The 25,520-nt window shown below is 52.5% G+C and overlaps 1 protein-coding gene across 5 annotated transcripts in view; it reads right to left on the bottom strand.

Moving 5' to 3' along the window:
* The window catches only part of PTPRN (protein tyrosine phosphatase receptor type N), a 472,242-nt gene that overhangs the window by 219,894 nt on the left and 226,828 nt on the right, over nucleotides 1-25,520 (bottom strand). For all 5 annotated transcript variants that reach the window (XM_085650116.1, XM_085650114.1, XM_085650115.1 and 2 more), the window contains exons 3-5: nucleotides 20,623-20,736; nucleotides 9,783-9,888; nucleotides 3,920-4,241 (exon numbers count right to left, since the gene is read on the bottom strand). In XM_085650116.1, coding sequence (XP_085506242.1) covers nucleotides 3,920-4,241; nucleotides 9,783-9,888; nucleotides 20,623-20,736 — 542 coding nt within the window. The remainder of the gene's footprint in view (nucleotides 1-3,919; nucleotides 4,242-9,782; nucleotides 9,889-20,622; nucleotides 20,737-25,520) is intronic.

Here is a 25,520-nt window from a genome sequence, read left to right as displayed (position 1 = left end):
TCGTGTGTACAGCCTAACGAGGAGGCGGGCTAGAAGGAAAAGGAAAGGTCCGGGCGCACGGGACGATCTGTGCCCTCAAAAGAAGCCATGTGACATCATGATTAAGGGTCCTGACGTCACCCAAAATCATAATTGGTATGCTCTTTAGTACAGGGAGAGTGAACCACCATTGGGGTTGGAACAGTATCCGCGCTTGCGAGAAGGAAAAGAGTCCCCCATGATCACCAACCTCCGTACGAACCAACCCAAAGTGGGAGGGCAAGGAAACCATGTTCAAGAAGAGACGGAAGACGAAAAATGGCTAGAATCCCCAAAGGAGTGGAAGACACAGATGAAGAACAGCCAGACCAGTACCAATATTGTGGTGGGCAATGGAGGTGTGATGGAAACGTCTCTAACAACACAACATGGACCAAGACAAAAAGTGACTGTAGCTTTGTGCAGGGCAGAAGCAGAGTAAAGTAGTCCATGCAGATTGGCATAAAAGAGAAAGGATCGACAGAGTAGGCCACCCATGCCAAGATACGGACATGGCACGTCCATAAGACATCTAAGAGAGAAGAGGAGAGAATGGACAAACGCCCATTTTGCTCGTGCATAGCGAGAGCCCGCACAAGAAGTGCTAGCGTCTGAAGAGGGAAAAGAAGGAACACCATCTAGGCCAGGGCCAAAGAATGCCCCTTCCCTTGCCTGTGCTAGGGAAGGAGGGCGCCAGAAAGAGAGGACGGAGAAACCCACTGACCAATGTGGAGAAACACTCAACAGCAAGGGGGGAGGAGGGATAAGACCCCTGTGCACCATCTTCCAACTTGCACCGTTGCACCAAAGCACGGCATGTGGTGCCCCCATGAGGGGTACCATCGAGCCAGGAACAGAAGGAGGAATAGCTGCAAGGCATACGAACGGAGTACGCTGTAGAACAGGGAGCACGGCAACAGAGTATCTGCACAATATCATGAAAATACCCCAATGAGAACTTGCGGAAGAAACAGAAGAGCACTGTGTAGCCACCACTGTAGAAACGCACCATGGCCAAGAAATAAGATGCTCCTCAAAAACAACCGAGGACCACAACCTGTCACACACAGGGTAGAGAGCAAGAAAGGAAAATACCGGCTGGGGCAGGAGCACCACACCAGATGCCACTCAGAGGCAATGAGTGAAAGGAAAAAGCCAACGGGCACCGCCCTAGAACTGCTCACACAGAAAAGAAATCAAGGAGACCATCCCCGGCTAGACTGTGTACTGGGGAAGAAGAGGAGGGTATAGAGAGCAGGGATTAAGATTTCACTCCACTCCGACTATCCCAAAAAATGGCGTAAAGCGGAGTCTGCTTGAGAGCCAAACAGATATTGACAATCAAAAGGCATGTCCACCAAGGCGGACTGAACGGCCTCAGAGAAGCCAGAGGTGCGTAGCCAGGCACGCCGGCGAAGAGCTACAGAGAGAGCTATGGCTCGTCTGACGGAATCTGTGGTATCCATGCCACAACAAATCAGCAATCTATCCACCTGATGGCCATCCTGGCCCAGCTGAGTAAGAGTGTACGAGTGTCATCAGGGACGGAGGGGAAAAGGCGCAAAACAGAATCCCACAACACAAGAGAAAAATGGCCCGAAACACAAGTGTTATTAAGAGACTGGAAATCTGAGCTGGTGGCAGAAAAGAGACATCGACCAAGAGCATCTAGACTTGTAGACTCCTTGTCTGGAGGGATGCCAGGCATGGCGCCAATGTCAGGGGAGGTTGTAGCATCATGAACCTCAAAGCTACGCGGCCACAAGGCTGTCGGAAACTAGACTGGTCCACGGATGCCCTTGAAACGGGTTTAGCCCAAGTGCCCAACAGAACATCAAAGAGGGCTTCACTGAAGGGGAGCACAGGCTCAGTCCTCATCTAGCCCTGATGAAGCACCCCAAGTAGGGTATCAATGGCCACCTCCACAGAAAGAAGCTGCAGCCCCAGAACCACAGCAACGCTCCACAAAAGCTCAGCAAAGGCCGAGCTAGGTTCCAAGGCGAGACTAGGAGGAGAAAACAAGCCCGAGGACGGGGAAGAATCAAGGCCACTAGCCTCACCAAGGTCAGACACCCAATGAAACTCCAGAGGAGGCTGAGGAATGTCAGTCATGTCATCACCGACATCACCAAAGTAACCTCTGTCCCAAAGGTAAAATAGCAGGGGCTCCTCTGAAAAAGGTATCCTGAAACAAACTGTTCCCTCGACGCCGTTCCCGACATCAACTGGTGTTGAAGAGGCAACACCTCAGCATTGGGAGGAGAGATGAATTAGGGGCAATTGACGCCATCGACGCTGATGGCGGCGCTGGTGGATCCAACGCTGGCGTCATAGGTGGGAAGTCTGGAGGGCTGTGCACCGGAGCCGATAAGGGTTTGATCATGGATTCTGAGGGCCTCCCTGTCACAGAGGGAGGTCCGTCTGGTTTGGAGTCAGTCTAGGCTTCACTGACCTTCTTGAAGCCGAGACGTGCACCAGAAGGCGGCTGAGAACCACAAAGGGCATGAAGGGAGAGATAGTATACCCTCATCTGAGCCAGAGTCACCTCAGTGCTGGGAAACACAAGAAGGCACGGAACAGAATCTCACTCCAAACCGAAATTAGAGGAATAGGAGGTGTGTCAGGAATAATGCGTGTACGTGGTAAAGTTGGAGAAGGCCGTGTCGCTGACCGCATACAGAATGACTCACCAGCCGACAGTGAGGCCAAAAGTCTTCAGGAAAGGCCTTAAGTGGTCCTCGGAGGGAGAAGAGGACCACGACCGATGAGGGACCTTCGACCACTGCGCCGCTAACAGTGTCATGTGGCGCTCCTGCAACGCCGACAACTGAAGCTGAAGACATGAGCCGCACCATTCGGGGTCAGGGCACATGCCCAGACATCACATGCAAATAGAGAAGAAGCACACTTTTTCATTGACAACGTCGAGATGGGCCAAAAATGGCCAGAGGTACTGCTCCCCGGATCCTGCGTGGAAGTGCAGAAAGGAAGAAACTGCTCTTAGCGAGTTGGGGAGGGCTTATATGGACTATGCAGCGTCACATCTGGTGGATGACGTCCTTGTGGAGTTGCTCAACGCCCTCTGCTGACGAACAGAGGTACTGCTCTCTGGATCCGCGTGGAAGTGCAGAAAGTAAGAAACTGCTGTCAGCGCGTTGGGGGAGGGCTTATATGGACTATGCAGGCGTCACATCTGGTGGATGACGTCGTTGTGGAGTCGCTCAACGCCCTCTGCTGACGAGTAGAGGTATTGCTGTAGAAAAGATTCCGGATCCAGTCTGGCGCCTGGGGAACATTCTAAATTAAGGAATCTGCGGCTAGGCGTCTCTATCAGATATTACATATACTTATAATCAGAGGCTAGAAAGTTTTGGATTTCTAAAGCCTACCAGCAGAGCATAGCTATGATGTCAGATGTCAAACTGCTGTCATAGACTTGAGTCAGCCGCGCACGGCTCTAGGCGCTCAGATCTGTCGTTCAGTGCTCCTGGTAAGCCCATCTGCCTCTCATCTCACCTTCTTCCCTGGATTCAGTGGGTTCAACCTGTACACAGGTCTTAAACCCCAATACCATGTTTGGAGCTTCTGTCTGCGCTGGGGGATTCTGATTACTTGCTACTTCAGAAAGATACTCATGTGCCCAAGATCACTCAACGCACACATGGAAGCAGCAGTGCCATGCATTTCTGGTTCAGAGACTCAAACATAAGCCTGCAAGACTATCTATGAGGCAGCTGTATCACTCCTTTGCCCTTAGCTCCTGCTCCTGGGCAAGAAGAATCACCCCCAGTGCCACCCACGCCAATCCAGCCCCTGGGTACCGCCTCCACAGTCTCAAGCTCCTCTCCCTCATTTTAACACATGACATTAGTCGCGACAGGAAGCTGCTGTGGCGACTTACCTTGCGATAGGCATAGGGCTTCTGCAGGGACTCCCCGACGGTTCCTTTCTCCGGCTGTGAGGCGCGCAGCATGTAGTGTAAGTACTGTTGAAGCAACGATGGGAGTAGGCGCTCTGGGGGGCTCTGCAGCAGCTGGCTCGGGTACACACGTCTGTCTGCCAGTGGAACCTTGAGCCGCTGTGTGGGGTATAGACCCTTATCCGCTGCCCCCATCTGTTCTTGCAGCCTCGCCTCTGGGTACTGGAGTTTGTGGGATGAGCCCGTCTTCTCTGAGTCACTGGGGAGTAGGCGTCGTGGAGCAGGGGACAGCAGGGGGGACACCCTAAGATGCAAAGCAGGGGTAAGGTCTTGGGTCAGGCGATGGATGGTGTATTGCATAATATTGTAGCATTTGTATAGCGCGTCTTACGTCGGCACGATGCACTCATGCATAAGGATAGCATGCTACACTGTGTGAGTGCGGCTTGCTATGTGCTGTCTGGGCACTGAGTCTATCTGGGAAGTGTCCCCGTGTGCAATGACCACAGAGGGGCAGTTATCCAGCACCCAGGGCGAGTACCAACACAGCTTAAGAGAGATAAGGAGGCAGCAAACTATTCGTGTTTGTACCTCTTGACATGAGTGCACAAGTGTGGGTTTTCATGTCACAAGCTGGATTCTGAATTGCTGACTCTGTTCACTTTCATCAGCACAGTCTCCATCACAGAGATGTCTGTGAGAAATCAGCACTGTCTCCGTCATAGAGATGTCTGTGAGAAATCAGCACAGTCTCCATCACAGGGATGTCTATGAGACATCAGCAAAGTCTCCATCACAGAGATGTCTGTGAGACATCGGCATTGTCTCCGTCACAGAGATGTCTGTGAGAAATCAGCACTGTCTCCGTCATAGAGATGTCTGTGAGACATCAGCACAGTCTCCCTCACAGGAATGTCTGTGAGACATCAGCACAGTCTCCATCACAGAGATGTCTGTGAGACATCAGCATTGTCTCTGTCACAGAGATATCTGTGAGACACGAGCATTGTCTCTGTCACAGAGATGTCTGTGAGACATCAGCAAAGTCTCCATCACAGAGATGTCTGTGAGACATCAGCAAAGTCTCCATCACAGAGATGTCTGTGAGACATCAGCATTGTCTCCGTCATAGAGATGTCTGTGAGAAATCAGCACAGTCTCCATCACAGGGATGTCTGTGAGACATCAGCAAAGTCTCCGTCACAGAGATGTCTGTGAGAAATCAGCACTGTCTCCGTCATAGAGATGTCTGTGAGACATCAGCATTGTCTCTGTCACAGGGATGTCTGTGAGACATCAGCATTGTCTCCATCACAGAGATGTCTGTGAGAAATCAGCACTGTCTCCGTCATAGAGATGTCTGTGAGAAATCAGCACTGTCTCCGTCATAGAGATGTCTGTGAGACATCAGCACTGTCTCCGTCAGAGAGATGTCTGTGAGACATCAGCACTGTCTCCGTCATAGAGATGTCTGTGAGACATCGGCATTGTCTCCGTCACAGAGATGTCTGTGAGAAATCAGCATTGTCTCTGTCACAGAGATGTCTGTGAGACATCAGCACTGTCTCCGTCATAGAGATGTCTGTGAGAAATCAGCACAGTCTCCATCACAGGGATGTCTGTGAGACATCAGCAAAGTCTCCATCACAGAGATGTCTGTGAGACATCAGCATTGTCTCCATCACAGACATGTCTACGAGACATCCGCATTGGCTCTGTCACAGGAATGTCGGTGAGACATCAGCATTGTCTCTCATACAGGGATGTCTGTGAGACATCAGCATTGGCTCTTTCACAGACATGTCTGTAAGACATCAGCATTGTCTCCATCACAGAGATGTCTGTGGGACATCACTATAGTCTCTGTCACAGAGATGTCTGTGAGACATCAGCATTGTCTCTGTCACAGGGATGTCTGTGAGACATCAGCACAGTCTTTGTCACAGGGATGTCGGTGAGACATCAGCATTGTCTCTGTCACAGGGATGTCTGTGAGACATCAGCATTGTCTCCATCACAGAGATGTCTGTGAGACATCAGTATTGTCTCCATCACAGAGATGTCTGTGAGACATCCGCATTGGCTCTGTCACAGGAATGTCGGTGAGACATCAGCATTGTCTCTGTCACAGAGATGTCTGTGAGACATCATCATTCTCTCTCATACAGGGATGTCTGTGAGACATCAGCATTGTCTCCATCACAGAGATGTCTGTGGGACATCACTATAGTCTCTGTCACAGAGGTATCTGTGAGACGTCAACATTTTCTCCATCACAGAGATGTCTGTGAGACATCAGCATTGTCTCTGTCACAGGGATGTCTGTGAGACATCAGCACAGTCTCACACAGAGATGTCTGTGAGACATCAGCCCAGTCTAACACAGAGATGTCTGAGGGACAGCGGCACAGTCTCTGGCACAGAGATATCTGTGGGACATCAGCACAGTCTCACACAGAGATGTCTGTGAGGCATCTGCATTGTCTCTGTCACAGGGATGCCTGTGGGACATCAGTATGGTCTCCATCACAGAGATGTCTGTGAGACATCAGCATTGTCTCTGTCACAGGGATGTATGTGAGACATCAGCACAGTCTCACACAGAGATGTCTGTGAGACATCAGCACAGTCTCACACATAGATGTCTGAGGGACAGCGGCACAGTCTCTGGCACAGAGATGTCTGTGGGGCATCCGCATTGTCTTTGTCACAGGGATGTCGGTGAGACATCAGCATTGTCTCAGTCACAGGGATGTCTGTGAGGCATCAGCATTGTCTCTGTCACAGGGATGTCTGTGAGACATCAGCATTGTCTTCCTACACAAACACATACACACACTTACATGCAGTGTGCCTCTCTAGGACTGGAACAGCCCTCGATTCGGGGCTACCTCACACAGGCTTCTATCACAGGGTCCCTCGGTGGATCTGTAACAATCCTCAACACAGGGCTACCTCACACATGCTGCTATCGTAGGTACCTTTATAGGATTGTAACAATCTTCAACACAGACCTACCTAAGGCAGGCTTGTATCGAAGGGTCACCCCTCTATGTCTGTAACAACCTTCGACACGGGGCTACCTCAGAGAGGATTCTATGACAGGGTCAACTCTGTAGGACTGAAACAACCTTCAAAACAGGACTACCTCAGACAGGCTTCTATGACAGGGTCACCTCTGTAGGACTGGAACAACCTTCAACACAGGACTACCTCAGACAGGCTTCTGTGACAGGGTCACCTCTGTGGGACTGTAACAACCTTCAACACAGGACTACCTCAGACAGGCTTCTATGACAGGGTCACCTCTGTAGGACTGGAACAACCTTCAACACAGGACTACCTCAGACAGGCTTCTGCGACAGGGTCACCTCTGTAGGACTGTAACAACCTTCAAAACAGGACCTCCTCAGACAGGCTTCTATGACAGGGTCACCTCTGTTGGACTGGAACAACCTTCAACACAGGACTACCTCAGACAGGCTTCTGTGACAGGGTCCCCTCTGTAGGACTGTAACAACCTTCAATACAGGACTACCTCAGACAGGCTTCTGTGACAGGGTCACCTCTGTGGGACTGGAACAACCTTCAATACAGGACTACCTCAGACAGGCTTCTATGACAGGGTCACCTCTGTTGGACTGGAACAACCTTCAACACAGGACTACCTCAGACAGGCTTCTATGACAGGGTCACCTCTGTAGGACTGGAACAACCTTCAAAACAGGACTACCTCAGACAGGCTTCTGTGACAGGGTCACCTCTGTAGGAATGGAACAACCTTCAAAACAGGACTACCTCAGACTGGCTTCTGTGACAGGGTCACCTCTGCAGGACTGGAACAACCTTCAACACAGGACTACCTCAGACAGGTATCTGTGACAGGGTCACTTCTGTAGGACTGGAACAACCTTCAACACAGGACTACGTCACCTCTGTAGGAATGGAACAACCTTCAAAACAGGACTACCTCAGACAGGCTTCTGTGACAGGGTCACCTCTGCAGGACTGGAACAACCTTCAACACAGGACTACCTCAGACAGGTATCTGTGACAGGGTCACCTCTGTAGAACTGTAACAACCTTCAATACAGGACTACCTCAGACAGGCTTCTATGACAGGGTCACCTCTGTTGGACTGGAACAACCTTCAACACAGGACTACCTCAGACAGGCTTCTGTGACAGGGTCCCCTCTGTAGGACTGTAACAACCTTCAATACAGGACTACCTCAGACAGGCTTCTGTGACAGGGTCACCTCTGTAGAACTGTAACAACCTTCAATACAGGACTACCTCAGACAGGCTTCTATGACAGGGTCACCTCTGTAGGACTGTAACAACCTTCAACACAGGACTACCTCAGACAGGCTTCTATGACAGGGTCACCTCTGTAAGACTGGAACAACCTTCAAAACAGGACTACCTCAGACAGGCTTCTGTGACAGGGTCACCTCTGTAGGAATGGAACAACCTTCAACACAGGACTACCTCAGACAGGTTTCTGTGACAGGGTCACCTCTCTAGGACTGGAACAACCTTCAACACAGGACTACCCAAGAGAGGCTTCTATGACAGGGTCCCCTCTGTAGGACTGTAACAACCTTCAATACAGGACTACCTCAGACAGGCTTCAATGACAGGGTCACTTCTGCAGGACTGAAACAACCTTCAACACAGGACTACCTCAGACAGGCTTCTGTGACAGGGTCCCCTCTGTAGGACTGTAACAACCTTCAATACAGGACTACCTCAGACAGGCTTCTGTGACAGGGTCACCTCTGTAGAACTGTAACAACCTTCAATACAGGACTACCTCAGACAGGCTTCTATGACAGGGTCACCTCTGTAGGACTGTAACAACCTTCAACACAGGACTACCTCAGACAGGCTTCTATGACAGGGTCACCTCTGTAAGACTGGAACAACCTTCAAAACAGGACTACCTCAGACAGGCTTCTGTGACAGGGTCACCTCTGTAGGAATGGAACAACCTTCAAAACAGGACTACCTCAGACAGGCTTCTGTGACAGGGTCACCTCTGCAGGACTGGAACAACCTTCAACACAGGACTACCTCAGACAGGTATCTGTGACAGGGTCACTTCTGTAGGACTGGAACAACCTTCAACACAGGACTACCTCAGACAGGTTTCTGTGACAGGGTCACCTCTCTAGGACTGGAACAACCTTCAACACAGGACTACCTAAGAGAGGCTTCTATGACAGGGTCCCCTCTGTAGGACTGTAACAACCTTCAATACAGGACTACCTCAGACAGGCTTCAATGACAGGGTCACTTCTGCAGGACTGAAACAACCTTCAACACAGGACTACCTCAGACAGGTTTCTGTGACAGGGTCACTTCTGTAGGACTGGAACAACCTTCAACACAGGACTACCTCAGACAGGTTTCTGTGACAGGGTCACCTCTGTAGGACTGGAACAACCTTCAACACAGGACTACCTCAGACAGGCTTCTGTGACAGGGTCACCTCTGTAGGACTGGAACAACCTTCAACACAGGCGACCTCAGCCAGGCGTCTATCGCCAAGTTACCTCTGCAGGGCTGGAAACCCCTTCAGCATGGAGCTACATCAGACAGGCTTCTATCACAGGCTTCTGCCTGCAACACCACACCTCCCTTGAAGGTACAGCTGTCGCGGAGCGACGGGTGAGATATTAAGAACCCTCCTTCAATGCCTGGCGCGCCACTGATCTTTCTGGATCAGAAGATGGGTCCCAGCCAGTGTCTGGGTGCAGCGAGCATAGACCGCAAAGACTTCCCTGCATGCCTAGCACCGAGCCATCCAACAGGCACCTGAAGCTTCAGGCACGCGCGATTACCTCTGGTCCACGGTAGGATCCTGGGGGGGCTGGGAGCGGAGTTTGGGGATCCCATCCATCTCCTGTGCGATCACCTGCTGAGTGAGATCATCTCTCCAAGAGAATCCTGCACACCAGGGGCCAAGCAAAGAAAGAATGAAACGAAGGCTCTCCAAGGGAGAAAGTAACGCAATTACAAATGTAGCTCAACCATTAAAAAAACACAAATCAGCCAGACACAAAAGGCAAATATTCTAATCATAAAAATAAAACGTACTCCGCAAAGAAAGGGATTCAATCAGTCAAACAGTACCAACCAATCATAAAACAGGAACCTATCGAATCACAAACAGGAATTAATTCCTCCATAATTCAATCACAAAGGAAATCAGTCATCGAGAACAATTAAAACAAACAAATTAACCTCTTAGAAAAATAAAAATCATACAATCACAGAAAGAAAAAATACTAATTGTAAATCGAAAATACAAGAGTAACTGAAGTAAATCTTCTGAAAGACGGAATCTTTCGAGCCTGCAGGTATTGGGCAGAGGTTCCTGGGCACTTCTAATGTCTGTTGACAGGTCCGTGGCTCCATTCGGCAGATCCACAGACGTGTCAGCAGCCCCAGCCCCTGCGGCCTCGCCCAAGGCCTTCATTTCAAGGCTCATGCAGACTGGGTCAGAGGAGGGGATGTTGTGGTGCAAAAGCAGCATCTCCCATTTGAAGCCAGGGGTGAGTTTGGTGCGTGGTGCGTCACACACCATTGAACAGAATCACATCCTCTGGGCACCGGGCAGGCCCTGCCCTTGGAAGCCCATCTCCGGGTCTGCTGGCACTCCACTGAACAGACTCGCATCCCTTTGGGCACCAGGCAGGCCCTGCCCTTGGAGGCCCATCTCTGGCTCTGCTGGCAGCCCACTGAACAGACTCGCATCCCTCTGGGCACCAGGCAGGCCCTGCCCTTGGAGACGCATGTCTGGGTCTGCTGGCACACCACTGAACAGACTCACGTCCTCTGGGCACCAGGCAGGCCCTGCCCTTGGAGACCCATCTCTGGCTCTGTTGGCACTCCATTGAGTAGTTCTTGAGATATCTGCACTGCAAAAAGGCTACGACGGGTTCGACCTTTGCACATTTAGCGTTTTGGTAAAAACTTTGATGGTGTCTCACGAATCCGCAAGACATGTGGCCGTGACCTTTGACCTGCTCTTCGTTCCACCCGCTGTGCAGTTTACAGGCAAGGCAGGGGTCGGGGACATTGTTAGGGTCAGCCCAAAGGTGGTACTCGCCCCTTTAAGCCCCACTGGAGGTTCCTCTCAGCTGCTAGACCAAACCGGTCATGAAGTTAGAACTTTACTAGAATAGACGTCATTTGTTCGGTTTGGTGGACATCCATCCCCTTGTTTTTAAGAAGTGTGTGTTAAAAAAGGCGATTAAAGTCTCAATTGTTTGAAATGTTCGCGGATTGTGCAGCGGGTGGACTGTCATTAAAATTTTCAACAAATCTCATTGGCTGAGAAGTTGTTTTTCTCAGCGGCCCTATTGGAAACCTTCGGACTCTCTCGGCTGAGTTTCTGCAGCAACCAGGGCTCCCTTGGCATCACCAGTTGTGCTGATGCTGAGGTCACTCACGGATGGTGCCCGCTGCTGGTGAATCATTTCTGTAAAACACACTTAGTGACACAATGGACGCTGCGGACACCATGGCTGTGCGCTGTGTGCCCACATGCTGCACGGCATGGCTTCCCGCAGTGCCCTAGCTCACTGCCTGCTGTGCAGAGCCGAGGGCCACCCACCAGGCTCGGGGGCATGCTGCCAACCTCTGACGTGGCTAGAAGGGTCATGTTTGGGGCAGGATGTAGGCGCTAGGCGCTGTGCAAAGTGTGCAGGTGAAGGCCACACGCTTGGTCCAGAGCCCTTTCTGAGCCTGGCTGAAGGTGGCGACAGTGGCTTCTGAGGGCAGGATGTGGCCAATCGCCGCGCCCTGTTCTGGGAGGACCAGGAAGTGGTTTTCTGCAGGAAGATTGGGAACAGGGCGCTACGAAGGCAGAATAAGTGGAGGACGCTAGTAGTACTTATAAGGGCTCACCAGCACCCCTTCAGGAAGAGGTGGGGTTGGACAGGGAACCATTGGTAACTCTGGATCACTTTGATATCCTTTCAGAGGAGGATTTTAACAGGTTAGCTTTAAGTGTTTCCTCAGGCTCTGCAATGGATCCGCCACCCCATAGAATCTGGAAAGAGCTAAAAGCGGAACTTTTCCCGCCGCTTGGACAGATTAGTGGACAGTCATTAAGCAGCGGGTCAGTACCGGCCTGTTGGAAGCAAGCAATCGTGACTCCGCTTTTCAAGAAAGCTGCTCTCGACCCCTTGAGCCCTAATAATTACAGACCAATCTCTCACTTTTACCCTCCCCTGTTGTAGTGTTGCGATATCATCCCTGACGTGACACGCGATGGCGTGCACGTCAGGGCACGTAGTTGTAACTCCCAATAAATACTACGTCACGCATGCACGTTGGCAGAAGCGCCACGGCAGCGGAGACGAAGATCACACCTACACCATTGTCTCGTGTACTTACTACACCACGTGTGTTAGGCCTACACTGCGGGGGTCCCTAGCACTAGCCCCCAGCAACACAACAAAGTGGCGACGAGAGTGGGCGTGCCCTCGCTCCCGCTCCGCGCGTCCGGTTGGTGTGGCGGCCGTTAGCGGTGCTCGTGCCCCGCCGGAGCGCGCTGCTGTCCCCGCGTTCCAAGTCTGCCGAGGACGTGCGCGGACGCGCCGGAGCGCTCCTTCTCAGCTGGATGTTCGCGCTGGGGCCGTCTCTTGCATCGGTGCCCCAGCGCGCTACAGTGACCTCGCGTGCCCCGCCCCCCCTGGCCTGTGGAGCGCGGAGCGCCCATCGCACCCTGCATCCTGCCTGCAGCTGTGGGGAATAGCGCCACCTGGCTCACCTGCTGCTGGGGAGGTAGATCTTAATTGGTTAGAGTTTTTACTCTTAATTCTAGGGAGTCTAGGTGGTTCTTCCTACCTTATAGCACCGTTCAAATATAATCAAACGATTAATATAAATGTGACATCTCTCTTGGCGCCAGATACCTAAATCCAATCCACCAGAAAAGCTTAGATGCTGGGGAGGTAGGATCAAGTGCCCTACGCCTGCATAAGCCCTCTGTCACGTGGGGCACGGAGCTGTTTGGTCCCTGCTGTCCTGGAGGCCCCCTGGGGAATCTGACACTGCCCAAGGGTGAAGGTCCTGCCGCCCACGTGGAGGCCACTTCAGGGAGCCCTCATTGTCCAGGGGAGGAGAAGGTCTCGCCCAGCGCTAGAGCACACGTGAGCAGGAGGTCCCGTCCAGCGCAAGCCGCGCACGTGCGACATGGCGACCATCCCGCCAATAGAACCATTCTCTGTCGAGGGGTCCCCATCGACGGTAGCGGCCCGATGGAGAGACTGGGAGGACAGAGTGCGCATCTTCTTCGAGGCCACGAAGGTCCACAGAGATCAAAAGCGCGCAATGATAATTCACCTAGGTGGGAAGGAGATTCACAACATAGTGAAGACGCTTGCGGAAGCCACCCCCAAGACGCACACGACGCTAATAGCAGCGCTCCACGAATACTTCGAGCCAATGGCAAACCGCGACTATGAACGCTTCATATTTCGCCAAGCGCGCCAATTGCCGGAGGAGTCGCTCGACAAATTCTACGGTCGTCTAAAGAACCTAGCGGCCACCTTCGGGTTTCGGGATGAGACGGAGGAGATAAGAGGCCAGATAATACAAGGATGTGCGTCCGTCAAGCTGAGGGGGAGGATCTTGGAGGAATCCGGTAAGCCCCTCGCTGATATCCTGACGATGGGCCGAACGAAGGAGCTGTCCAAAGCGTGCACTGCGCACATGGAAGCGGACCTGCAGGTGCCAGTAAAGACCGAGCCGGTCAACGCAGTGGCAGTCAAACCCAAACAGAGGTGGCCCCGACGAGGGCCAGGCCCGGCTGCTCAAGAACAACCAAAGTCCTGTGGGTACTGCGGTGGCTCGCCCCACACCCCGTCTGAGTGTCCAGCGCGAGGGACTAAGTGCAGGGGGTGTGGACGCTTCAACCACTTTGAGAAAGTGTGCCGATCGAAGAGATTCCGAAAGCCCCGCCAAGCCGTCAACACAGTTGAGGAAGGAGGCCCGGGGGCCAGTGACATGGACGACGATGAAGAGGAGGAAAAGGTCATACACCGGGTACACATGATAGGCATGGCGGCCCGCCGACGAGGAGACTGCCGCAATGCAGCATCCGAGTAGGGTCACAGGAAGTCACGACGGTGGTAGACACAGGAGCCAGCATCAACATCATGGCCGGCGCGATGCACAGATCCATGCGCCCACAGCCCGCGCTCCAGCCCTCGACGATCACGGTGTTCGCCTATGGACAGGAGGAACCGTTAAAGGTACGAGGAAAGTTCAGGACGGTGATATCCCATGGGACGAGGTCAATCACGTCGAATGTCTATGTCACCGAAGACGGGCAAGGCATGCTCCTGGGCTGTCGGGCGGCAGAAGATCTGGGAGTGGTGACGTTCGCGTTTGGGGTACATCAAGAATCAGTACACCACACCTTGGAGGAGTTCGAGGCAATCTTTCAAGGGATAGGCAAGTTCCGGGGCAAAGAGGTTCACCTACATATCGATCCAACGGTCCAGCCGATAGCCCTCCGGCATCGCCGCATAGCGTTCCACCTCAGGCCACTGGTGGAAGCGGAATTGAAGAAACTAGAGGCGGCGGGGATCATTGAGAAAGTATCCGGACCGACCCCGTGGGTGTCGCCAATTGTCGTGACGAAGAAACCCAAGCAGCCAGGCGCTGTCAGAATATGCGTGGACATGAGGCTCCCCAATGCTGCCATCAAAAGGGAGCGACACATCACCCCGACCATCGATGACATCGTCGGGGAGATGGCCGGCGCCAAGTGGTTCTCAAAGCTGGACTTACGTTCTGGGTACCACCAGTTAGTTCTGGACGAAGCGTCCCGGAACATAACCACGTTCTCCACCCATGTAGGTCTGAGGCGGTACACGAGGCTGAGCTTCGGGGTGTCGAGCGCTGCGGAAGTATTCCAGAACGTCATACAAGGACTGATCGCAGGAATCCCCGGAGCGATCAACGTCAGCGATGACATCATGGTACATGCCACGACCGTGGCGGAACACAACGAGAGACTGGTGCAGGTGCTACGACGCATACGAGACGCAGGTCTTACACTACATCGGGAGAAGTGCGAGTTCCTGTGCCGGAAGATCCAGTTCTTCGGTTACACTTTCTCGGCCGATGGTGTCAACCCGGATCCGGACAAGGTCAAGGATATCAAGGAGGCAGCCGCTCCTGCCAACGTCACGGAGGTGAGGAGCTTTCTAGGAATGGTGAACTACTGTGGCAGGTTCATCAAGGACCTGGCGAACCTCACGGCGCCACTGAGAGAGCTCACAAAAGAGTCCACCCCCTGGACATGGAACAGTGAGCAGAATCGAGCGTTCGAGGAAATCAAACAGGCACTCTCAGAAGCCACGACGCTGGCCTTCTTCGACCCGGCCAAGCTGACGCAGATCGCCGTCGATGCCGGTCCAGTCGGGCTGGGCGCGGTCCTCCTGCAACGGAAGACAAGTGCCGAGGAATGGGCCCCGGTGGCCTTCGCCAGCCGGTCACTCACTGAGACGGAGCAGAGATACTCCCAAATAGAAAAAGAGGCGATCGCCATTCATTGGGGGTGTCGTCACTTCCACCTGTATGTCTACGGCAAACCCTTTGTTGTGACCACAGATCACAAGCCACTGGTATCCCTGTTTGCGGGCACATCCACCAAGCCACCGCCAAGAATCGAGAAGTGGATGTTGCAACTGCAGGACTATAACTGCAAGATTGAGTACCAGCCGGGTGCGCAGAACCCGGCAGACTACCTATCTCGCCACCCTCGCACAGCAACTCCAAAAGAAATGAAGGAAGCGGCCGAAACAGAAGAATATGTCCGGTGCATCACGGCGCGGTCATGTCCCTGGCCTGTATCCATGGCCAGCCTGTCTCAGGCCACCAGTGAAGATGAGTGCCTACAAAGAGCAAGAGTGGCGGTCCGAGACAACAACTGGACCCGCACCAGAGAGGAGTGGAAAAGCCTGACGCCTCGGGCGAAGCAAATAATGGAGAGCCTGTACCATGTAAGAACAGAACTGACGGAAGACGATACAGGATGTTTGTTGAGAGGCCACCGGCTGGTCATACTGACGTCCCTCACCCAGAGAGTGGTGGATCTGGCCCACATTGGTCACCAAGGCATGGTCAAGACTAAGTCAAGGCTCCGAACCAAAGTGTGGTTCCCTCTCATGGACGAAATTGTGGAGGCCACCGTTCGAGAATGCCAGGCGTGTCAGTTAACTGGAGAAGTGCCCCGGCCAGCCCCTGTGGTGATGGAGCCTCGCCCTCGGAGGCCCTGGTCGAAGATCAGCGTCGATTTTGGCAGCTTGCCAGACGGACGGCACACCTTGGTGGCCATAGATGATCACTCCAAGTATCCGGAAGTGGAAATACTGACTGTTCTGAGTGCTCAGGAAGTAATCCCGAAGCTCGAGAAAATCATGGCAACACACGGCATCGTCAAAGAGATCAGAACTGATAATGGGTCACCTTTTCAGAGCCAGGACTTCGCGGCCTACCTACAGACCCTTGGGGTTCATCACCGGCGAATCACCCCCTGATGGCCTCAAGCGAACGGAGAAGCTGAACGCTTCATGAGGACCCTCAACAAAGTGATAAGGATTGCCCACGAAAAGAACCAATCTGTGGAACTTGCAATTTTCACATTTCTCCGCAGCTATCGTCAAACGCCCCAATCAATTACGGGAGTAGCACCGGCGCACCTGCTGATGGGGCGGGTTGTCACCGACTCAATACCGCACCACCCAGAATGGAAGCCCGAAACTCCCAATGACAGTGCCATTGATGAGCATCGACGTGGAGCCTTTGCTCAAGCCGACGCCCGCCGGCGGGCTGTGTCCTCACCCCTAGTCCCAGGTGACAATGTACTGATCCGCAATCGGATGCCAGGGGGCAAGTTTCGCTTGAACTTTGAACCACAGCCTTGGACCGTGGAGAAAGTCAGAGGCACGTGTGTGACAGCCCGGAAAGGCACCGAAAAGATAACGAGGAATGTGTCATATTTCAAGAAGATTCCCGTGCCCTCTGGACTGGATGAACGACGCCAGGACAGGGCCATGAGGGACACGCCGCGAGAGGAGAGATCAGAACTAGAGGGCCAGGCGAGTGGAGGAGCAGAGTCCACAGGTCATGGTTTTGACACAACGCAGCACCAGCCAGAGAACTTGCCACCCGAAGCAGCTGGCGTGCCCGAGACTGGAGAGAGCGGCGCGGATGGTGACTCCGGGAGTGGAGGTCAGGGTGTTGCGGTGGACCGTGGCGGAGTGAGATATGACCTGAGGCCGCACCCCGCGCCCTCCTGTCGGTTACGTGACTACGTCAAGTAAGACTGTTTAAGTGTTTTCCTTGTGAGAGTTTTAGACTGCACATGTTGAGTGTAGAGGTGCGGGACACTAAGAGACCTGTCGTCCATACCTTAGCGTGCAGTCACGCATATTGGGTTATGTTTTGTTTTGTGTGTTGGGGAGGAATGTAGTGTCGCGATATCATCCCTGACGTGACACGCGATGGCGTGCACGTCAGGGCACGTAGTTGTAACTCCCAATAAATACTACGTCACGCATGCACGTTGGCAGAAGCGCCACGGCAGCGGAGACGAAGATCACACCTACACCATTGTCTCGTGTACTTACTACACCACGTGTGTTAGGCCTACACTGCGGGGGTCCCTAGCACTAGCCCCCAGCAACACAACACCCTGTGAAGATCACGGCGTGTCGGGTCAGCTAAATACTTTCGCAGTTCTTAGAAAGTAACAATAAACCAGAGGAGGCGCAATTTGGCTTCGGGGACGTGGACCTGAGACTGCCTGAGTGACTGCCTTCGATGAACCTCGAATGCGAGCAGACAAAGGACAATCAGTTACACTGATCCTATTAGCTCTGTCTGCCGCATTCCATACGGTTAACCATAAAACCCTCCTGACAAGGCTGAATGATGTAGGGGCGGAGTGCCCGGCCCCACAATGGTTTTAATCAAGCCTGGCAAACAGGCAACAGGCGGTGGCATTACCACCATGTCGATCGGACTTTGCCAGCATCCAGCTTGGTGTTCCGCAGGGCCCAGCAACCAGCCCGATATTGTTTAACATCTACATGAGTCCCCCGATCGCTATTATTAAATCCCACAATGTCAGTCTGGTGAACTGTGCGGATGGCACTCAGCTCATCCTGTCGCTGGAGGGGGACCAGTCAACATCCTTGGAGAATTTCCGTGCATGTATGCAGGAAACTGCACACTGGCCTAAAGCGAACTCCCTGCAATTTAACGGGGAGAAAACTGAGATTGTCTGTTGCGCCCCCAAGAAAATCCTATGGCCACTCCCGACAAATTTGTGGCCGATGCCAGTGGTTAAGCCACTATTACCCTCTAAAGTGGTACGCAATTTGGGAGTAGTAATTGATGACAGACTGAGCTTAGAAGCCCAAGTTAACAAAACAGCTGGAACTAGCCTCTCCCTAACAAGGGTGTCAAGGAAGATCCCTCCAATGCTGCCAGATGCTACCAGGGCACAGAGAGTCGAGGTGTGATCCCGAGTCGGCTGCATTACTGCAATGCGTTGCTGCTGGAGGCCCCAAGCATTTAATTGAGAGACTTCAGAGAAGTCAGATTATGGCGGCCGAGTTAGCCGTCAGGAAGCCACGTAGATCGCCAGCCTCCCTGGCTCTCGGGGAGCTTCACTGGCTCCCTGTGGCGCAGAGGACTCCGCTTAGGTCACTGTGTGTAGATTTAAGGCCTTTCATGGGATGAGGCCTAAACCGCTGCAGCACAAGCTTCACTGGTATGTTCCTACCAGAAGTCTGCGCTCTTCCGCAGCTAAACTAATAAAAGTGCCCAAGGAGGAAGAGCTTTCAGGGTGCCAGCCGCCCGGCTGTGGAATGCGCGACCATATAGTCTCAGACAGACAGAAGACCTCCTGCGGTTTAGGAAGACATTAAAGACCCGGCTCTTTCCCGATGGTGCTGTACAGACCTGCTCTCATCAGCAACTGCATTTTTACTGCAATCTTTGTGTATGGCTGAACTAGTGTACCTCAGCGCCAGGACGCCCGGCGGGTGAGAGGGCGCTCTATAAGTCTGACTAACATTTATCGGTCCGCGCCTCCTATAATGCACAGTGTGTCCGGGGGACAGGGGCACCAAGCCTGTGCATGCAGGACACACTCAGCAAGGAAGAATGCACACTGAACAAAGCGCAAAGCAAACCTTGCACAAGGAGTTTGATGGTAAGCAGGCGTGAGCTGGAGACCCCTGCAGACCTGGACTCTCTGAAAGGGAAGGTTACCAGGGCCTGGGCTGCTCCAATGAGCGTCCTGCTGTTCATCTCAGTGAAAGGGACATTATGGGAACCTGGTGTGCAGTGTCGCGCTGTAAGAAGGCGAGACAGCACTTTATGAGACCCTGGTGAGGGCTCCATGAGTGGCTGCTCTGAAGCTCCATCAGTGGGGACTTTATCATGGCAGGGAGAGTGCAGAATGAACATTAGGGGGGTGGGCTCCCTGGAAGGGGCACTGTGACCACCTAGTGTGCCTTGACGTCATTTCCTAACCTTGTGCTCTGGTAGAGGGGGCTTCATGAGAACGTGGCACGAGCAGCAGCAATCATTGTGTTGTATTGTTGGATGAAACCTTATCACAATAGGTGTGAACTGCAGCAAGGCCATGACCAGGAGCTGAGCTAGAGGGAGTGTTATCATCACCAGGAGTGAGCTAGACAAGGCCATGACCAGGAGCTGAGCTAGAGGGAGTGTTATCATCACCAGGAGTGAGCTAGACAAGGCCATGACCAGGAGCTAAACTAGAGGGAGTGTTATCATAACCAGGCATGAGCTAGGCAAGGCCTTGACCAGGAGCTGAGCTAGAGGGAGTGTTACCATCACCAGGAGTGAGCTAGGCAAGGCCATGATCAGGAGCTGAGCTAGAGGGAGTGTTATCATAACCAGGAGTGAGCTAGGCAAGGCCATGACCAGGAGCTGAGCTAGAGGGAGTGTTACTATCACCAGGAGTGAGCTAGACAAGGCCATGACCAGGAGCTAAACTAGAGGGAGTGTTATCATCACCAGGAGTGAGCTAGGCAAGGCCATGACCAGGAGCTAAACTAGAGGGAGTGTTATCATCACCAGGAGTGAGCTAGGCAAGGCCATGACCAGGAGCTGAGCTAGAAGGAGTGTTATCATCACCAGGATGAGCTAGGCAAGGCCATGACCAGGAGCTAAACTAGAGGGAGTGTTATCCTCACCAGGAGTGAGCTAGGCAAGGCCTTGACCAGGAGCTGAGCTAGAGGGAGCGTTATCATAATTAGGAGTGAGCTGAGAGCTGTTCTGATCTAGATCTCAGTCGAGGGATTCCTATTCTAACCAGGAGTGAGCTGAGGGCTCCTCTGATCTGCATCTCCACTACTGGGAACCGGGAGTGTTCTGCACTTGCTTAGTGGAGGCATCTTGATCCCAAACTTCTTGTACGGTGCAGGGGATCCCTTCATTTGGGACTGGTTCTGATTAATTTAAGGGCCGATTTCGGTCGGGTTACTCCATCACAACAGTGATGGATGTCCAGTCTGCCAAAATATAAATCCTATAGGATATAACAGTATTTAGATTATCAATTAGGCCCTCCCTCTTTTCACGGTGGCTTTGAGAAGTTGTGAGATTAATTCCACCTACCTTGAGCCATGAGGCGCCGGAGCACACCCTGCATCCGATGGAGGACCTGGGGGGTGACGTCGAAGAAAGTTCTGTCCTGTGACGAGCTGTCCTGGCACCGCCCGAACAAGCCATCTGCGAGCAGAGAGAGCCAGAGAGGGGCAGACATGTCAGAAGGGGCCAAGAACAAACCATGCTACATCCAAGGGAAGAGAGCCGGAGAGGGAGCAGATATCTCAGAAGGGGGCTCACCAAGCCATGCTACATCCAAGGGAAGAGAGCCGGAGAGGGAGCAGATATCTCAGAAGGGGGCTCACCAAGCCATGCTACATCCAAGGGAAGAGAGCCGGAGAGGGAGCAGATATCTCAGAAGGGGCCAAGAACAAACCGTGCTACATCCAAGGGAAGAGAGCCGGAGAGGGAGCAGACATCTCAGAAGGGGGCTCACCAAGCCATGCTACATCCAAGGGAAGAGAGCCTGAGAGGGAGCAGACATCTCAGAAGGGGGCTCACCAAGCCATGCTACATCCAAGGGAAGAGAGCCGGAGAGGGAGCAGACATCTCAGAAGGGGCCAAGAACAAACCGTGCTACATCCAAGGGAAGAGAGCCGGAGAGGGAGCAGATATCCCAGAAGGGGGCTCACCAAGCCATGCTACATCCAAGGGAAGAGAGCCGGAGAGGGAGCAGACATCTCAGAAGGGGCCAAGAACAAACCGTGCTACATCCAAGGGAAGAGAGCCGGATAGGGAGCAGATATCCCAGAAGGGGGCTCACCAAGCAATGCTACATCCAAGGGAAGAGAGCCGGAGAGGGAGCAGACATCTCAGAAGGGGCCAAGAACAAACCGTGCTACATCCAAGGGAAGAGAGCCGGAGAGGGAGCAGATATCCCAGAAGGGGGCTCACCAAGCCATGCTACATCCAAGGGAAGAGAGCCGGAGAGGGAGCAGATATCTCAGAAGGGGGCTCACCAAGCCATGCTACGTCCAAGGGAAGAGAGCCGGAGAGGGAGCAGATATCTCAGAAGGGGGCTCACCAAGCCAAGCTACGTCCAAGGGAAGAGAGCCGGAGAGGGAGCAGACATCTCAGAAGGGGCCAAGAATAAACCGTGCTACATCCAAGGGAAGAGAGCCAGAGTTGGAGCAGACATCTCAGAAGGGGCTAAGAATAAGCCATGCTACATCCAAGGGAAGAGAGCCGGAGAGGGAGCAGACATCTCAGAAGGGGCCAAGAACAAACCGTGCTACATCCAAGGGAAGAGAGCCAGAGTTGGAGCAGACATCTCAGAATGGGCCAACACCAAACCATGCTACAGCCAAGGGAAGCGAGCCGGAGAGGGAGCAGACATGCCAGAAGGGGCCTCAACAAGCCATGTGTAAGAAGTTGGCCTGGTATATGCTCTCCACTAATTAAAGTGGGCACCTTGTACCAGTCCAAACAAACCTTATTGATGATTAGGTTAAAGATAACCTTCATTGAAAGCTATCCTAGTGGTAGCTATGGAGTGCAGCCATTAGGCTAAGTCTTTTTTATTTAACACTCTGTTTATTGGCATTTTTCAGTATGACAATATCACAATTACAAGGTGCAGTAGACATTACAGTAACAGTCCATGAATACAGCAGCACAGTACATAGATTGAATATAACTACATAGGGTCCAGCATATAACAGTCGTTATTGGGATGAGAGATGGACTAATTGTTTCAACAATCGCATCAATGGTCACCCTCCTGATCTTGCGGCCTATCGTTCTCAGTGTGGTGTGTAGTTTGCGAAGGTACGTCCTCAACAGCTGTGTCTGGTGCATTTACTCTGAGCAAATAGCTAGTGAGCGGTTCCCAGATGTCACAGGGACGTGAATGGGGGGGGGGGGATAGTAATTCAGCGTAAATATTGTTTTGCTCCTGGCAATAGCTAAGATCCTTCAACCAGTCCTTAAATTTGGGGGCCTTGCCCCTTCCCCATCTGCAGGCGATCCTACGTTTGGCCACGAGAAAGCCTATCGCGAGAAATCGTTTAATGCTACCATGGTGTCCTGAGAGGTATCCCAGTAGACTCATTTCTGGTGTGATAGTGAGTGGCGTCGCAATCATTTCCCCCAAAGCGTTCCCCACTTCAGTCCAATATTGTGCCATGGTCCTACATTTCCACACCAGGTGTAAGAAACCCGCTTTCTCCTGTCTACAGCGGTCACATCTGTCGCCCTCCCGGAGTTGGAGTCTGTGTAGCCTGACCGGGGTATAATACATTCTGTGAAGGAATTTAAAATGAATAATTCGAAACCTGCTGCTAGCGGTGATGCGATAAGTTTGTTGGCAGCAGTATCCCCAAGCCTCCTCTGTGATCGGATGTCCCAGTTCCACTTCCCATCCCTGTTTTGCTGTCATTGCATCGTATGTCCCAGCCCCCATGGATGTCTTATAGATGCGGGACACAGCATGTGACGCCCTGGCCCGTAACGTGTGGTGCAATGGGAGCAATGTAGGAGGTTCCTCTGGAAGTGCGGGGGTAGCAGCTTTGACAGCTTGTCGCAAGCGAATATATAAGAAATAGTCCATGGCAGTTAGCAATGTGTCTCCTAAGAATGCGGTCTCAGTTTTGAACTGCCCCTGATTATACATGTCTCCCCAGGTATGTATGCCTAATCGGAGAAGCATGCGTTTACATATCCCTTCCTGTGTAACTGGCAGGTTGTGTTGGTCGAGTAAAGGGAGTAACGGGGAATAGAGCATGGTAACTTGGGACCTTTTGGCTATGGCGCGCCTCGCATTGTTTGTACAAGCCACAGTGGATCTCCTCCCCCCAGCAGTCCTGTCGTCCACACCTAGGAATCCCGACAGAGACAATGGTGCCATAAGCCCCTGTTTTACAGCCAGATGTGTCATGAAGGGCGGAGGGGTGAGCCAATACGCGGCGAAGTGCGCCTGACCACTGAGATAGTAGAGTTCAGGATCTGGCGTTTCAAACCCACCCTGGGCAAATGGCAACATTAGGGTGCACCATTTGATCTGAGGTTGTTTCCCTCCCCATGCAAGTCGGATGAGTTGGCTCTTCAGCCGAGTGAAGAAAGGGCGTCCCGGGGAATAAGGGATGTTTGTGAATAAGTATAAAAATTTGGGCATGACGATCATCTTCATTAAGGCTATTCGACCCGCCATAGAGAGCGTGAGGGCAATCCATCTGTTAATTAGGTCCTCTACCCTAGTGAGGGCCACTCCATAGTTGGCTCGCAGTAGTTCTTCCCTGTCTCTGGTGACAGTTATTCCCAGATATCGAACCTTGTCATCACTCCACAGCAGCGGATAGTCAATTGGGAACTGATTGGTGCAGTTCGTTTGCGGCATGACTTGGGGTTCACCCCAGTTGATGGTAATGCCCGAGAAGGCCCCAAATTTTACTATTTCGCATATCATGGGGTCTAATCCATCCGCAGGATTACGCACATATAATGTGATGTCGTCTGCATAGAGTGATATTAACACGGGCCTCGTGGGGTAGTCGAGTGCATATGGTTTGTGATGGTGTCGTAGCGTGGCGGCCAACGGTTCCATGGTTATTGAAAGTGGGCACCCCTGCCGCATGCCTCTGGTGATGCCAAAAGGTGGGGAGCGGTCTCCATTCAGTAGCAAGGAAGTGAAGGGTTGGTTGTATAACCGTTTAATCCACATGAAGAATCTCAGTGGAAATCCCGTGTGTGTCAAGACTCCAGGGAGTCGAACGCTTTGGTGGCGTCTAGGAAGACCACCACCACCTGTTCTTCTTGATCAATACTGTGCAGTATAGAGAAGAGCGTCTGTAGGTTCTGTGATCTGCCGGGTATGAAACCCGCTTGATCAGGTCGAATTAGCTTATCCATCAAAAGTGTAAGTCTATTGGCCAAAACCTTTGCCAGAATCTTGACGTCACAGTTTATCAGTGAAAGTGGTCTATACAAGTCTGTGGAGTCAGGGGGCTTTCCGGGCTTCAGTAGTGACACCACATTGCTTCCCGCATGGTAGGCAGGAGTGTCCCCATTTGGGCTGCCTCCTCATAAACAGCCTTCTGGAAGGGAGCCAGTGTGTCTATATAGGTTTTGTAGAATTCTATACCGAGGCCGTCTGGTCCCGGCACTTTGCCGTTACTTATTTGCATTATTGCGTCCCGTATTTCATCCAGTCCCAAGTCAGCCGCTAAGAATTCCCTCTGCTGGTTGCTAAGCCAGGCCAGTTCCACCTTTTGAAAGTATTGCGGAGTCTCATCCTGTCGCGCCGCGCATGACGTACATAATGCACGGTAGTGTGCAGTAAAGACTCCCAGAATGGCCTCCGTGTCCCTATGCGTCTTCCTTTCCCTATCTCGAATAACCAGGATATGATTGGCCATTTCAGGTGGTCGAATGGTTTTGGCAAGCACTTTGCCAGGGCACTCTGCCTCGCCATATCTCCGCGACATGTAGTATTTACCTTGGAAGAGACATTCCCTTTCCGCTTCGGCTTGGTACTCTGTTAGGGTCTCCCGTATCTGAGCGTGTGTGGGGCCTGCATGCGTCCCTTGTGCATCTGTCTCCAGGTGCTTAATCTGGCGTTCTAGGCATGCTATTGTGGTGCGAATATCTCTAAGGATTCCACCCCCGCCTTGGCAATGCTGTGGCCTCGTACAGTAACCTTCAGCACTACCCATACAGTGGCTAGGGACGGCACTGAGTCTACATAAATTCGCAGATACTCTTCTAGTGTTTTCCCTAATTCAGACTGAAACACTGCATCAAGGAGCGCTGCAGGGGAGTGGCACCACTGTCTAGGTTGAAGTGACAACCCCGGGGGCATCATGGACATAAGTACAGGAGAGTGGTCCGAGTAAGTGCGGTCTAAATGGCGGGAAGTGAGAGCACGTAGTGCAATTTCTTGTGATACGAGCCACAGGTCTAACCTGGACTAG

The sequence above is a fragment of the Triturus cristatus genome, chromosome 3_2 (genome assembly GCF_964204655.1).
Source record: "Triturus cristatus chromosome 3_2, aTriCri1.1, whole genome shotgun sequence".
Lineage (NCBI taxonomy): Eukaryota > Metazoa > Chordata > Amphibia > Caudata > Salamandridae > Triturus > Triturus cristatus.
This window is presented reverse-complemented; position numbering and strand designations above follow the sequence as displayed.